Source organism: Rissa tridactyla, chromosome 1 (genome assembly GCF_028500815.1).
Source record: "Rissa tridactyla isolate bRisTri1 chromosome 1, bRisTri1.patW.cur.20221130, whole genome shotgun sequence".
Taxonomy (NCBI): domain Eukaryota; kingdom Metazoa; phylum Chordata; class Aves; order Charadriiformes; family Laridae; genus Rissa; species Rissa tridactyla.
In genome coordinates, this window is record NC_071466.1 from 136938684 (window position 1) to 136952375 (window position 13692).

The following is a 13692-nucleotide window of genomic DNA, read 5'->3' on the forward strand; positions in this document are numbered from 1 at the left end:
TTTCTGTTTATTCCTTGTTAGTCCTGTGGAAGATTGTTATACTCCCCTCTTATTTGAAAACCTTTTCCTAACTGGTTTAAATGTCCTACCAAGTTTGAATCCAGTGGTTCTTGATAATGAGGTTTTTTCCTACCTTGGGCTTGATTCTCTCCTTGAGTCGTGTTGCATCTGCTGTGACTGACTGATTTAAGCTGTGCTCAGCTGAATTACTTCATTGACTGTGGACTGTGAGTATAAAAGTATATCACTGCAGTGGCTTGTTGAGGTACAATTTGAACTATGGACTGGATCCTGCCTAGTGAGGTTCATCTGTCTGATGCTGTTGACGTTCATGGCATTGAAAGCAGACTTATGAATAGAGACAGAAAAGCTGGTGCTTTCCAACAGTTTGGTGTATGTTGCACTGATGTTCAAAACTGTCCTTTTCATGATACTCATGGAAAAAATTTTTGATTGCTGTACTGGGAAACAGAGGCAGTGACTGTCTCAATATAAATCATTCTGCTCCTTCTAGGAGAGAGACTAAGGTGAGCTAATATCTTTAGGTTGTAACAATTGGTAGATTGATGGGCTGCCTTGTAGGTTTCCCTTTTCGCCTTGCTGATACTGCTTTTAGGCAGTGGGTGTAGATGTCTTGGTTTTTTCTTGCTCCTGCAGTTTAGAGGCTTTCTAGTACAGCCTGCCAAGATGTTGCTGATTTATGACACATGCATAGTGGTTTTATAATGTGGACTGATATCCACTTGGAGCACAAAGGAAATGGAAGTTTGCTGATGTCTATTTAATTAGCATGGTTTCTGGTTACTTTGGTTGAGGCTTGAAATGAACAGTAATGCCTATATTTCTGTGGATCTTTAAATACAGTGTTCTGTAAGCCCTTTCCTTCCTTTCTTCCTTCCTTCCTCGCTCTTTACTGTCCCCTACCCTACCAGCAAATAATGTCAACAAGATTCATAAAGAGGAGGGTTTCTAATCTACATAAGTATATGTGAATCAAAACTTGCAGAAATAGCTGTAAATTTAAGATTTTCACCACTGGTTGACTGTAAAGGTGTGGGGCAAAAACCTAACTGTTCTATTTTGGATGGAAAATTTGTTCCCTGACTTTTTCTTTTGATGGAAAGGCTGTGGTGTTTTTGCTTTGCTCTGACACTGTGTGCTGAATTGGCAGCTGCACGGGGCAGCTCTGGTGTGAGCAGGGCCATCATATTTCTGATCATCTTACCTTGCAGCAGCTGCTCAGTGTCTGTTTCTAGCTTCCCTCTACATCAAAGGCAGGAAGAGGAACCCGTCTTCATCTCATAAGCTGCTGCTAGGCTTTGGCCAGAAAAGGGCAGGCATCAATGGGGTTTGCCAATTATATACTGTCCCTAATTGATTCTATGGTTATTGGCGATGATAGGCAGAGTGCAGGTCACATGCTTTTTCCCTGTCTTGTGGCTGTGATGGAGGAGAAGAGATAAAGGATACATTTATTGTAAAGATTACATTATGTTCTTATGTGATATGACCAGATCTAGGCTGTTTTTGTTTTTCCCGTCAGGGATGTCAGGATAGTAAGATCAAGGTGGAAAGAACAGGACAAACAAACCTTGTAATGCAGAGAGCTTCATGAAGACAGAGCATCCTAAGTATAATGTGGGGAGAAGAAGCCTAGCTGTTTTCACATGTACTGCGAGGAAATGAACCTACTAAAGAGTCACGGAGGCCTGAGAGTGCTATAGTTCTTCCTCCAGGGAAAGTGAAGATGCAGGGGATGGAAAGGGAGCTGGAGGAAGATCCAGGCAAAGGGAGTAATGTGAGGCATCTGCTTGTCTTCAGGTAAACTGTTGCCTGTTTGGATCAAAACCCAAGTAGTTACAATTATGTAAAAGTTGACCATCACATTCTTCCAACCTTTTGATAATCATTGCCTCGGTACAACATCCAGACTCTCCAGTTACATGAGCATTGTTCTGATGGGAAGGGAGAGAGCTATCTGTAACCGTGGCTTCCCAGACACAAGCTACAAGACTTTTTTTCCATTCTGCAGTATCCTTTTTGTTAGCAGGTTTGGGCTGGGATAGAAATGCTTTGTGTCTATCCCTCACTTTTCAGTGAGAATTTTAGAGAATATTGCCAGTGTAGAAAGGAAAAGTTAGAAGATTTGTACCAGGAGATGTCAAGATCTTTTCCTTTCTTCCATCCTCTGGACACACATCACGTTTGATGTGGAAGGGACTGGAACAAAGCAATGAGAAGAGGCAAACTACCTTTATAGATATAAAAAAATAACTAAAAATAAATTGCGATGCCCAAAAATGTGGATGCTAAAACTGTTGCTGTATATTAATGTGGATGTCCAAGTAAAAATACTAAATGTAAGTTTACTTGTTGATCTCAGTATATTGCAAAAGGACCATGATCCATTATTAGCCAGATACAGAATATAAATGGTCCAAGGGAAAAAAAAAAAGTCTGATATCCTTTCCACAGGCTTACAGAAAAAGATCGTTTAGCTTTTCTAGGGAAAATATAAGCACCTCAGTGGAAATTTTGGTTTAAATGAAACAACATCCACAGTATGCCATCAAAAATAATTGGAGAAATTTGCTCATAATCTTGGTTAGTATTTTACATGTTAATAATTTTCTTTTTTTTTTTTTTTAAGACCTGTACAAGGTATCATGTAGTAGTGTGTCATATGGTTAGATACCATGAATAACGCATAGTGGGTGGCCAGTCCTTTTTGTTATTTTTCATGGTTTCCTGGCATGGTTTAAGTCCAGGTTGAAACTCCCCAGTACTTCAAACTTGCTGATTTTGCTAGACCAGGATCTTTAAAGAGACATTGTCTGTTAGATTTAGGCTCAACTTTTAGGTTGATTCAAGAAAAAGATTTTACATCTGAACACATGCAGGAAGCTTATAAATGCAGTTCCCAAGTCTGCAAGCACTTACATATGTTTTACTTCACATAGGAGAGTAATCTCAGGCATGTGTTTTTGCTACTTGTGGGGGTATAACAGGAGTCCCATTTATTATGCTTTTAGACTTTAATAGATAATTTATTAAAGAAATGAACACACTTACGATGGATACTTTCTGAAAATAAAACAATGCAATTAAAATACCAGAAGATAAAGAGAACAATCCAGTTACTGTATTAAATAAGTATCGTTAATGCTGGATGAGTCTGAGTTGGTATGACACTAACCTTATGTCAGGCAGTGGGATGTCAAACTGACTCTTTTCCTGGGGAGTCCTTTTTGAATCTATCATTATGAGTTCTCATTAGAACTTAATTCACATCACAGGCTAATTCGTTGAGTGGTCTGATGGTCTCTTCCAGCTCCCTTCTAATTCACTAGTAACTTCACATTTTTAATAGCGTGGTGGGGATTTTTGTTGTCTTTGAGTCAAGTTCTTCTTTATAGTAAGAAGAAAGTGTTGATATTTTGCCTAGACGTTTATCTTCCAAGAACAGAATGGTTGTCCAGTCACTGCACATAATGTTCTGTTAATATTAGAGTTGGCATTTCTGAAGGGAAAAAAAATAAATTAAGAGTGTTGCTTTCTTTTGGAGGTGGAGGAGATGAGGAGTGGGAACAGAAACTTTATTAAACACAACATTCTTGGTATTCCACAGATGGTAAAAATGGGTTACTAGTCTGCACTGCAGCAAGTGCAGTATGATCAAGGCGGAAATATAATCGGTAGCTAGACGTTCATTTTATTTACAGAAATAAAATACTAAGCACTATTTTAATAACTTTAAATGACAGAGCCCATATATGTATTGTACATTCAATTTGAGTAGTCTAGACAGAATGTTTTCCAAGGAAAATATATTTTCATCAGTATTTGTGGTATGATTCATGGTGGTGAAGAGGCAAATAACTCTTTTTATGACTGGAAGTTGCTTTAACTTGCAGCCACAAGGAAACAAGTCAATGACCGGATGATAGTGGTGGAAACTAACGTTTTATAGTAATAGAGATCTACACCTTATGCTGAGCTGAGGGTTTTATTTTTCCAGGGATGGCAATATATCACAAAACATTCTGCCATTGTTTACAAATAACAAAAGGTGGTGGTTGTAATGGCTTGCCGTCCACAATTCAGATCTATAGAGCTCACAGGTGACTTAGAAGGTGTACAGGCTGTCAGGAGGCTGTGATTTGGTCTGAGTACTTGTAAACCTTTGTGCTTGTCCCCGATGTAAGTGGGACACACCAGCTATATTGTGTACGCATAGTTAATGGTTAGCAAAGCATTAAAGAGAGATTTGCAAGTTTGCTAGCCTTACGGTTGCAGTCTGGCAAGTGATGTTAGAATCATAGAATCATCTAGATCAGAAGTGACCTCTAAGATCATCAAGTCCAGACATTAACCTAAAAATCACCACTAAACCATGCCCCTCAGCACGACATCTACCCATCTTTTAAATACTTCCAGGGATGGTGGTGCAACCACTTCCCGTGAGCAGCCTGTTCCAATGCTTGATAACCCTTTCTGTGAAGAAATTTTTCCTAATATCTAGTCTAAACCTCCCCTGGAGCAACTTGAGGCCATTTCCTCTTGTCCTATGACTTGTTACCTGGGAGAAAAGACCGACTGCCAGCTCTCTACAACCTCTTTTGAGGTAGTTGTAGAGAGCGATAAGGTCTCCCCTCAGCCTCCTTTTCTTCACACTAAACAACGCCAGTTCCCTCAGCTGTTCCTCGTAAGACTTGTTCTCCAGACCCCTCACCAGCTTCCTTGCCCTTCTGTGGACATGCTCCAGAATCTCAATGTCTTTCTCGTAGTGAGGGGCCCAAAAGTGAACACAGTATTTGAGGTGGGGCCTCACCAGTGCTGAGTACAGGAGGACAATCACTTCCCTAGTCCTGCTGGGCACACTATTCCTGATACAGGCCAGGATGCTGTTGGCCGCCTTGGCCACCTGGGCACAGCGCTGGCCTATGTTCAGCTGGCTGTCAACCAATACCTTCAGGTTCTTTTCCACCAGGCAGCTCTTCAGCTGCTCCTCCTCAATCCTGTAGCGCTGCATGGGGTTGTTGTGACCCAAGTGCAGGACCCAGCATTTGGCCTTGTTGAACCTCGTACCCTTGGCCTCAGCCTGTCCAGATCCCTCTGTAGAGTCTTCCTGCTCTCAAACAGATCAACGCTCCTGCCTAACTTGGTGTCTTCTGCAAACTTACTGAGGGTGTACTTGATCCCCTGGTTGGGGTTGTTGATAAAGATATTAAACAGAACTGGCCTTAATATTGATACCTCAGGAAGACCAGTTCTGCCTGGCCACCAACTGTATTTAACTCCATTCACCACAACTCTTTGGGCCCAGACATCCAGCCAGTTTTTTACTGCTTTCATACAGGCTTTATTGGATTTACGTTACATTTCTATGTAACTCCAGTAAAGGCAAAGGGTCATACTTATAACTATCTCTGTGTTGCATGCCCCAAATAAAAAGAATGGAAATCTCTTGTGACTGTTGTAAGCCTCACAGCTGAGGTCAAGATTTTTCGAAGTGATTGGTGAGCAAGTTCATGTACTCTTGTTCTTGAGCAGAGAAATTGTAGTAGGATTTTGAAAGATAAGTCTGATCATCCACCAGGAGAAAACTCATGTTCTGTAAGGAAGATGTAAAAATATGTGTGGATATAAACATTTAAATAATATACACTAGAGCAAAATATGTTGTGTAATAACGTAATTGTGTGTAGCAGTCAAATTGGGAAAGATACCGATGGGGAGAAATTGCAGTTAGTCTTTTGTTGATAAAGGCTTACCAGCAATAAACTCTTCTAACTTTAGTACTGGAATGTTAATAAATTTTAATAAATGAATAAATATTATCACCTAACCATGTGGAGCAGAAGGAAACAATAAATTGTGTTTTTAAATCATATGCTTAAAATCTTTGTCCTAATAATGTCAAGGATTTAACTTTTCATCTAATATACAATCTGATTCTGCAAATGACACTGTGTGAAATGATTTCTTTGTGAGAAGCAAGACACAGGGTCAGGCCTTTGGAAGGTTCAGGTGGGTCCTTCAGACCATCTGGGTAGTACTGCAATATAATTGTTAAATTAAAAGTGTGTGCTAGAGCTTGGTTCGGTTAGTGTGTGGTCATAAGAGATTGAAAGGAACAAATGGAGCTGTGATCTTGAAGCTACTGAAGTGCTGGAGTGCGTTTAAGCCGCCCTTATGCAGGGCTATAAAGTAGTATCAGCTCCCTCACCTTTTGCATGGGTGGCTTTGAGTGACGCCAAAAGATCAGTTTATGTGTAGACAAACATTTAGGTACCAAGATTCACTAGGAGAGGGGTCAGTGTTCCCATTTGTACATGTTGCCCTGTTGTAGAAAGAGGTTATTTTTGTAGAACCTAGAAAATTCTCCATAATCTATTGCAGGCTGTTTGTGAAAGCAACATGTAATCTGAGTATTTGTATTTGCTAAAAAATATCCTGCCTTTATAGGAACTATTGAAATATCAATGGCGGGGGGGGAAATTTCGTCAGCTCTAGGGCCAATCTGTGTATCAGAAGTTACATCTTAGTACATGTAATTTCACAGTGGTCGACAATCAGGTTAAAAATAGTCTTGTTGACCACACACAGTGTAATGTTTTTTAAGTAAAAATTTTGCTGTGCCGACAGCTACAGAATTATTTGTTAAAGTCAGTGCTTACAGACACCAGCAGGTAGGGGGTGGACTTAAGATGTTAACTAAATCAGTCCTATGGAAAAGACATACTTTTTTATAATTGTATTTCCTAAATACTAGCTAATGCAACTGGAAAGATTGATTGACAATTATTTTTAGCTTCATAAAAGTGCGGCGTTTGGGGTTTTTTGAGTATAACCACTCAGATACTACTGTGATGTGATTCAGAGAACATGCTGTGATGAGCTACTCTAGTTGTGGTGCTATATGACTTTTAATGCTGTTTGCCCCTCTTCATCATTGATTTTCCATCTGTGACTGCTGGACATGGCACATAGAATCATAGCATGGTTTGGTTTGGAAAGGACCTTTAAAGATCATCTAGCCCAAGCTGCCTGCCATGGGCAGGGACACCTTCCACTAGACCAGGTTGCTCAAAGTCCCATCCAGCCTGGCCTTGAACACCTCCAGGGATGGGGCATCCACAACTTCTCTGGGAAACCTGTTCCAGTGTCTCGCCACCCTCACAGTAAAGAATTTCTTCCTAATATCTAATCTAAACCTACCCTCTTTAGTTTAAAACTGTCGCCCCCTGTCCTGTCATTACAGGCCCTGGTAAAAAGTCTCCCTCCATAATTTTTGTGAGAAAGGCTGCAATAGGTCCCTCTGAAGCCGCCTTCTTCCCCAGGCTGAACACCCCAACTCTCTCAGCCTTTTTTTACAGGAGAGGTGTTCCAGCCCTTTGAACGTTTTTGTGGTCTTCCTCTGGACCCACTCTAACAGGTCCATGTCATTCTTGTACTGGGAACCTTGAGCTGGATGCAATACTCCAGGTAGGGTCTCATTGTGTAAGTCTGTCCAGCTTAGTGAAGACCCTCTTGTCCCACTTCAACAGGTGAATCTTATCAGCTCCCAGCATACACAGCTTCTCCAAGGCAGGTCCATGATCATACAAGCCAAAACATAGGTATTGTGTCAATACGCTAATCATAACCTCCAGTACACTAACCATATTTGGCATATGTTATTGACCTGGCATAATGATTGCACTAAGTCCTCTGAAATGAGAGAGACTGTGAGCTAGGTCCTGTTGTCTGTAATTCATACTCCTGATGTAGCTTAATTACCTTAGGTGTTTATTGAATCACATTTTTCTTCTGAATTACTGAGATTCATCGTATGAGATTACTTCCATGGGGAAATGTTGCATTATCAAGACATCATCTTTTTCTGCTTAGTTGTGAATAAGTACAGTTGCTTTTGTCTCACAGATTAACTGCTTGCCCATATATTGATTTGTGTGCTCTAATTAAAAGAAAAATGTTAACTGTTACTGGTTAAAAACAAGCACTTAAAGTAAAACTCTATTTTTCCATGGTAGATCCATGGAATTCTGACCTTTTCCTGGATCCTTCTTGCTTTTTCCGGACATCACGATTGAACAAGGACATTGTTGGTTGCTTTCAGAAATATTAAGACTCCAGTGTATGATTAATGGAGAATTTGTAGATATTTATTATTGTATTACAAATACGTTCATAGCATTTCATCATTGTTACAGTAAGAATGGCAACTTTTAAAAGATGTTTAAATTTTTTTTTCCTAGTCCGTAGAATTTTTTTGTCGGCTTAGTCTCTAAGGACCAAAGTGTAACTGATAGCTGAAAAGGGTCAAGCAATTGGAGATTGGAGTATAATCAACCAACCTCACATATCTGAGATCTTTCTCATAATAGAGTAGAGTAGGTAAGGAGTTCACAAAGAGAAATAATACCCTATTCCTAGGATGTAATGCCTTGTTATTTCTTTGTAACAGGGAAGTATTTCCTTAAAATGTCTACTAGAAAAGTAGCGTGCCCATGCTTGCTGTCCTTCAGGAAAATTCTGAGTCAGCAGGATGGGAATCAGATGGATGGGAAAAGCGGAAACATAACGATGGGCAGAAAATAATAAAAAAGTACAGATGTGCAGGGAGAGAGAACAGAAATCTTAAGAACTAATGCATAAAGGAGAAGATGATTCAAAATACATTGTGGAGAAAACATATATATTTTGGGCTTAAAAAACGTATATTGGGAAAAACCAAGTTACTGTTCCCTAAGCCCAAGTGACCTGCTTTCTTTTTGTTCCCAAGAGGACATATGGCCAGACGTCTGTAGGAAATCTGGCTGCCAGCTGGCACAGCACCTTTCAAAGAGACCTGATTTTATTTTCAGAACCTGGCAATATCAGCCACCTCCATCTGTAATAGGCTGCTGTTTGTGATACCTGTTAAACTGCATTTTAGCATTTAATTTTAAGTTTCTTTGCCAACATGTTAATAAGGGCCAGCCTATAGAGAGCTGTCAATAGGGCCAAAAAAGTGCTTTAATTTTGTGAGGTCTGTGGGTTCATGCTTTCATTTTTCATGAATTTACATCTTTTGGTGGGCTCTAGGATATTAACTTGTATGAAGAAATATCATCTTCCCATATTTTAAGTCTGTATTGAGAGGAGGCTGGAATAAATCCTTTGTAGTAATAGTAGAAATCTGCTATATTAAATTCAGTGTTAAAATTGGAGGCAAAGTTACTTCAAGTACTGGCTTTAATTTTTCTGGGATAGAAATCAGAAAGTATTGAGCACATAATCATATTGTATAATTATTTGTCCAGCTAAATAGAATTTAATGTGTGTAGTGAGGGAATAGATTTAGTTCTCTTGCTCTGGCTCTACCTGCTGTAACAAAATTTTCAAGCCATCTTTGGCTAGCTTGGGGAGGGTTCCTGGAGACCTCTCTTATTAGCTGCTCTTGCAGAGCTGAGGTGATGACAGGCGGCCTATTTGTGTTAATTTAATACAAGGAAGAAAGCCACCTCAGATCCAGAAGAGGCAAAATGGCCACTACCATGTGGCAGCCACTGGTTCAGCATGGGTCTGCTTCAGTTTGTGCTAACTGTAGCTCCAAGCTTTCATTGATTTCAATCTGTCTTAAACCTTGCCAGAGTCAATTAGTTCTTGTAGTCACTAGTAAGAAATGTTTGATTCTAATAAAAGTCTAACTGAGGAAAAATGTGATTTGTTTTGGGTATAATTCTAGAATACTTTGTGAAATTATTTGCATTAGAAGAGAAAATTCAAATATTTAAGTACAGTAGAGGTGAAATACTGCACCCAAAGCTTAATTGAGATGGATTCTGTAGTGTATAGCTGTAATGTTGAAGTTTGTCATTTATATGAAATTTATTAGTGTTTCTTTGGATTCCTGTTAATATATTTTCTGTTTTTTTTTCAGCTCTTCGTTGTAGCCTCCAGTTTCTTGGAAACGTTGCAGCAGGAAACGGAGATTCCCAGAATAGCATTTGGAAGTGTGCTTTCCCAGATCTCTTCTTGTAAGCATGGATGCGGGTTTTTTTCCTAATGTAATTTTTGTGGTTATATTCAAATCTTTTTTACATGATAGTTGTGCCTCTACTAGCACCATGAAGCTTTGAAAAATAACTTTGGTGAGAATGGGCCGGTTGAGACCATATCCTGTAGATGTTTTCTTTGTTAGTCAACCACAGGGGTCAGGACCTTTTAAAAAACCTACTTGTTCTAAACTAACAGTAAATTGATTTCATTTAACAGAAACTGGAAGAAAACTCTATTTCAAATTATAAGCTTCAAACATAAGCTTTATTTCGGAGGTGTTTTCAAGTAGTTATACTCCTTTCCAAGAACATAGCTTTTTCTTTATTCACTTTGCTGCTTTGTAGACCTGTCAGTAAAAGTGACTTAATCTTCGTGTCTTGCAGTCCTTTTGCCACCCCACCCTCCCTAACCTCACCAGAATATCTTCCTGGAGGTTTGATGACATATGAAATATTACATAAATTATTTTGTGCAAACTCATGACAGTATTGTTGATGGGTTTGGCCAATTTTTTCGTAGTGAGCTAGTAACAAAGGCACATTCACTCAATTTGATAATCATTCTGAATATGTTTTTGGAGCCCACTTATCCGCACTGGATGTAGAAAGACCTTATGATAATAGAAGCAGATGATTATTATGGTTTTACCCAATTTCTAGATCCCCAGTTAGCTCCAATTTAGCATTATTTTTGTAAATTGCCTGTTAAGTTTGACCTTCAGTTAGGGGTTGGATGTTTTTATTTGCAGATGTCTTCTGTGCCTCTTAGGCAATGACAAACTCATGGTTCTCTAAAAGACAGCACAGAAGAACAACTCGACAAGCTGAATGCCACTAGTCTGTTTTTCCAATGTCAGTTTTAACTTACCTTCTGAACTCCTTATTTTCTCTTGAAGGACATGCCTAATGTACAGTGATGAGAAAATTGTTGCCTATTGTTGTATGGTCCTATTCACCTGCCTTAATTCAGAGAAAGTGAGAGAACTACTGGATCCAGGGAACTTGACTGTGGCTCTTCGTGTCCTGAAAGTCTACAAAGAGCAGTTGGAGTCTGAGTGGTCGTATGTATCTTTGGATTTTTTTTTTTTTCCCCTCTCTTAATTGGGTGGTTTTCTAGTGTAAATCTTTGTATTAAAATGTCTAAATTTGTTAAACTGTTAAGTAGTAAATGAAGATCTATTTAGAAGTTAGTAATTTGGTATAGAGATAATTTTCATGATACTTTCACTGACTGTTTTGATTGCTGCTAAAGTAAGACTGCATTTTTGTTGAGGATATTGACAGGAATCTTAAAATCATGGTCTTTTTTTAATGAAACAGTTCTAGAATGCAAACTAATTTATACTTGTGTGCTGGTTTGTGGAGATTTTTAAAATACAGTTAACACAGAATATAGTCTGTACAGAGTTCAGTTATTGGGTCATGCTGGGAAGACTTGTATGACTAATGCTTCTGAGTAGTACATAAAACGTGGTTTTTTTTTCTTTTTTGTCTTTATTTTTTAAAACAGATCTGTTCTCTAGTGCAACATGCAATCATTTTTATACCAAAACAGAGAATATGTTTTGTTTGTGAATCTTGCATGTTTCATTTTCATACTTTAAGAGCACCTAATCAGTGGTTTTCTCCCATTGAGCTTTTGTGCTTTTTGTTAGTGGCCATTCTTGTACATATTGTCGTCAGTTATGTGTTTGAGAAACGTTCTGCCCTGCATCAGCAAGGAATGCACATTCAGTTAATTGTCATATGATGCATTCCAAGGGGGGGGGGGGGAAGGATAGTTTGTATGTTTTTGTAGCATTCTTTTGATAGTCATGTATAAATTCAAAATTTAATTAGGAAGAATTGTCAGGGTTTTAGTAGTTATTTGGAAAGTCTGTAAACAGGGTTAAGATGATTGAATGAAAAGCAAATGTCATTTACTAGTTTGCTTTTGTACTGAAAAAATGACTTTAAAATTTGTTTGTGGCTGGGCTTTTTTCATAACCAGGTCAATTTGCTTAGGACATAAATAATTTTCAGAAAGCAGACTTAAAGTTGCAGGGTTAGGCAACCAGACTTCTATTTCAAAAGTGACAAACTGAGTCTTTAGTTTTGGCATCTGTCAATATAAACACATGTGAAAGATTGCTTTTCAGATAATTATCTTGATTATCCTTCATTTTCTTTATGTATTGAAGATACGCTGAAATGTATTTTGGCTGAGATATGAAAGCCAGGAAGAGTGGGAAGAGGTTGTTACAGTGTTAAATTTATATTTTGGAGGTAATTGCAGGATAAATGCTGCATCAAAATAAATGCTGAAGTATCAATTTCCCTGATCTTTCAAGTCTGAAGTTTATTCTGTTGATGTTATGATGAAAATGTCTTACCTCCACTATGGATGTTTGATGTGGGTGGAAAACAGTCTCTCTTCGGAGTAGTCTTGAAATTAAAAAGGGGCAAACTTCCATACAAGATATAAGACCACGAGGAAGGAAAAGACAAAAGAGTAATTCTAGTCCTGCCATAAGGCAGTTGAAGAATGTTTGCCCTCTAATGTCAGAACACCAAGTTCCTCATATGGGGAATATACAAAAAGGCATTTGAATATCTTCCAGACATTAAAAAAAAGCCAATACATTTGGTTTTCTTTCATAGTACTTTAACACTGGCTAATTAAGTCTCAAAGCTCATTATCAGTTTTTGCAACTGAAAGAAAAAGTAATGAGTTTGTAGTGTAAGTTTCTTGGCATTTTATACAGTCGTCTTGAACCGAATTATAAATGGAAGTGTTTCAATAATGTTGGCGCTGTCTTCAAGTCAACACAGGTAAAGTGCATTCACAAGTGCAAAATCTAAACCAAAACGTGTGTTATAGCAGTGCAGTATCAAGCATTGAATAGGTATTCAAACAGCATTACCTTGAAAATGAAAAAGATCATTCCTTGCTAGGAAGGGGGTGATTTTTCTGTCTCTCTGTAACTCTGGAGCCTTTTTGTGATTCATCTTGTACTTATTTCTCCCCTGTTTCTTGATCTTCACTTAATTTGTTCTTCTAATGCTCCATTTCTTGTATCTCCCATCTCAAGAAACACATTTAGTCTTTGGTTCTCCCTCATGTTCATCTGTTCTTATTGTGAGACAATATTTGTCATGGCTGAGGGTAATTTAAATGGCAAAATATGTTCTTTCTTCCTATCAGATTTTTTTTTTTAATTAAAAAAAAAGTTATTCCATCCTGAAAGAAAGTAAGATATTTATATATTAGAATACATGTAGTTATCTCTGGTGTACTTGGGACAGGGAGGTAAGAAAGTAACATTTTCACATCCTTTTTTATTGGAAAGAAAAAAAAAAAAATGGAAATCCGCTAGTGCATACCATTCCTTACACAACGCTTACTTAAACAGTCTTTTTTTTTTTTTCTTGGTTTTAGTTATGATTTTTCTTTCTTTTTTTATTTCTTTTCTCCCCTTTTCCAGTTAGCCATAGGTCAGCGTGTCACACTAATGTAATGTTTTTTTATCTTAGATCATACATGCAGCGAGTGAGCCTGTACGGTGCGGTGTATTTCTGCGTAGTTAAAGGTTTGGAAGAGCATACAAAGTCAGTAGTCTTGTTACAAGTAGATCAATCATTGTAAAGTCTTGCAGTTATCGAGAGT

The 13692-nt window shown here is 38.3% G+C and overlaps 1 protein-coding gene across 2 annotated transcripts in view; it reads left to right on the top strand.

Moving 5' to 3' along the window:
• Positions 1-13692, top strand: part of ATXN10 (ataxin 10) — a 108088-nt gene that overhangs the window by 19471 nt on the left and 74925 nt on the right. For both annotated transcript variants that reach the window (XR_008469626.1, XM_054222937.1), the window contains exons 4-5: positions 9929-10025; positions 10943-11107. Coding sequence is in view for 1 of the 2 variants with exons in the window: in XM_054222937.1 (XP_054078912.1) it covers positions 9929-10025; positions 10943-11107 (262 nt within the window). In the remaining variant the exon portion in view is untranslated. The remainder of the gene's footprint in view (positions 1-9928; positions 10026-10942; positions 11108-13692) is intronic.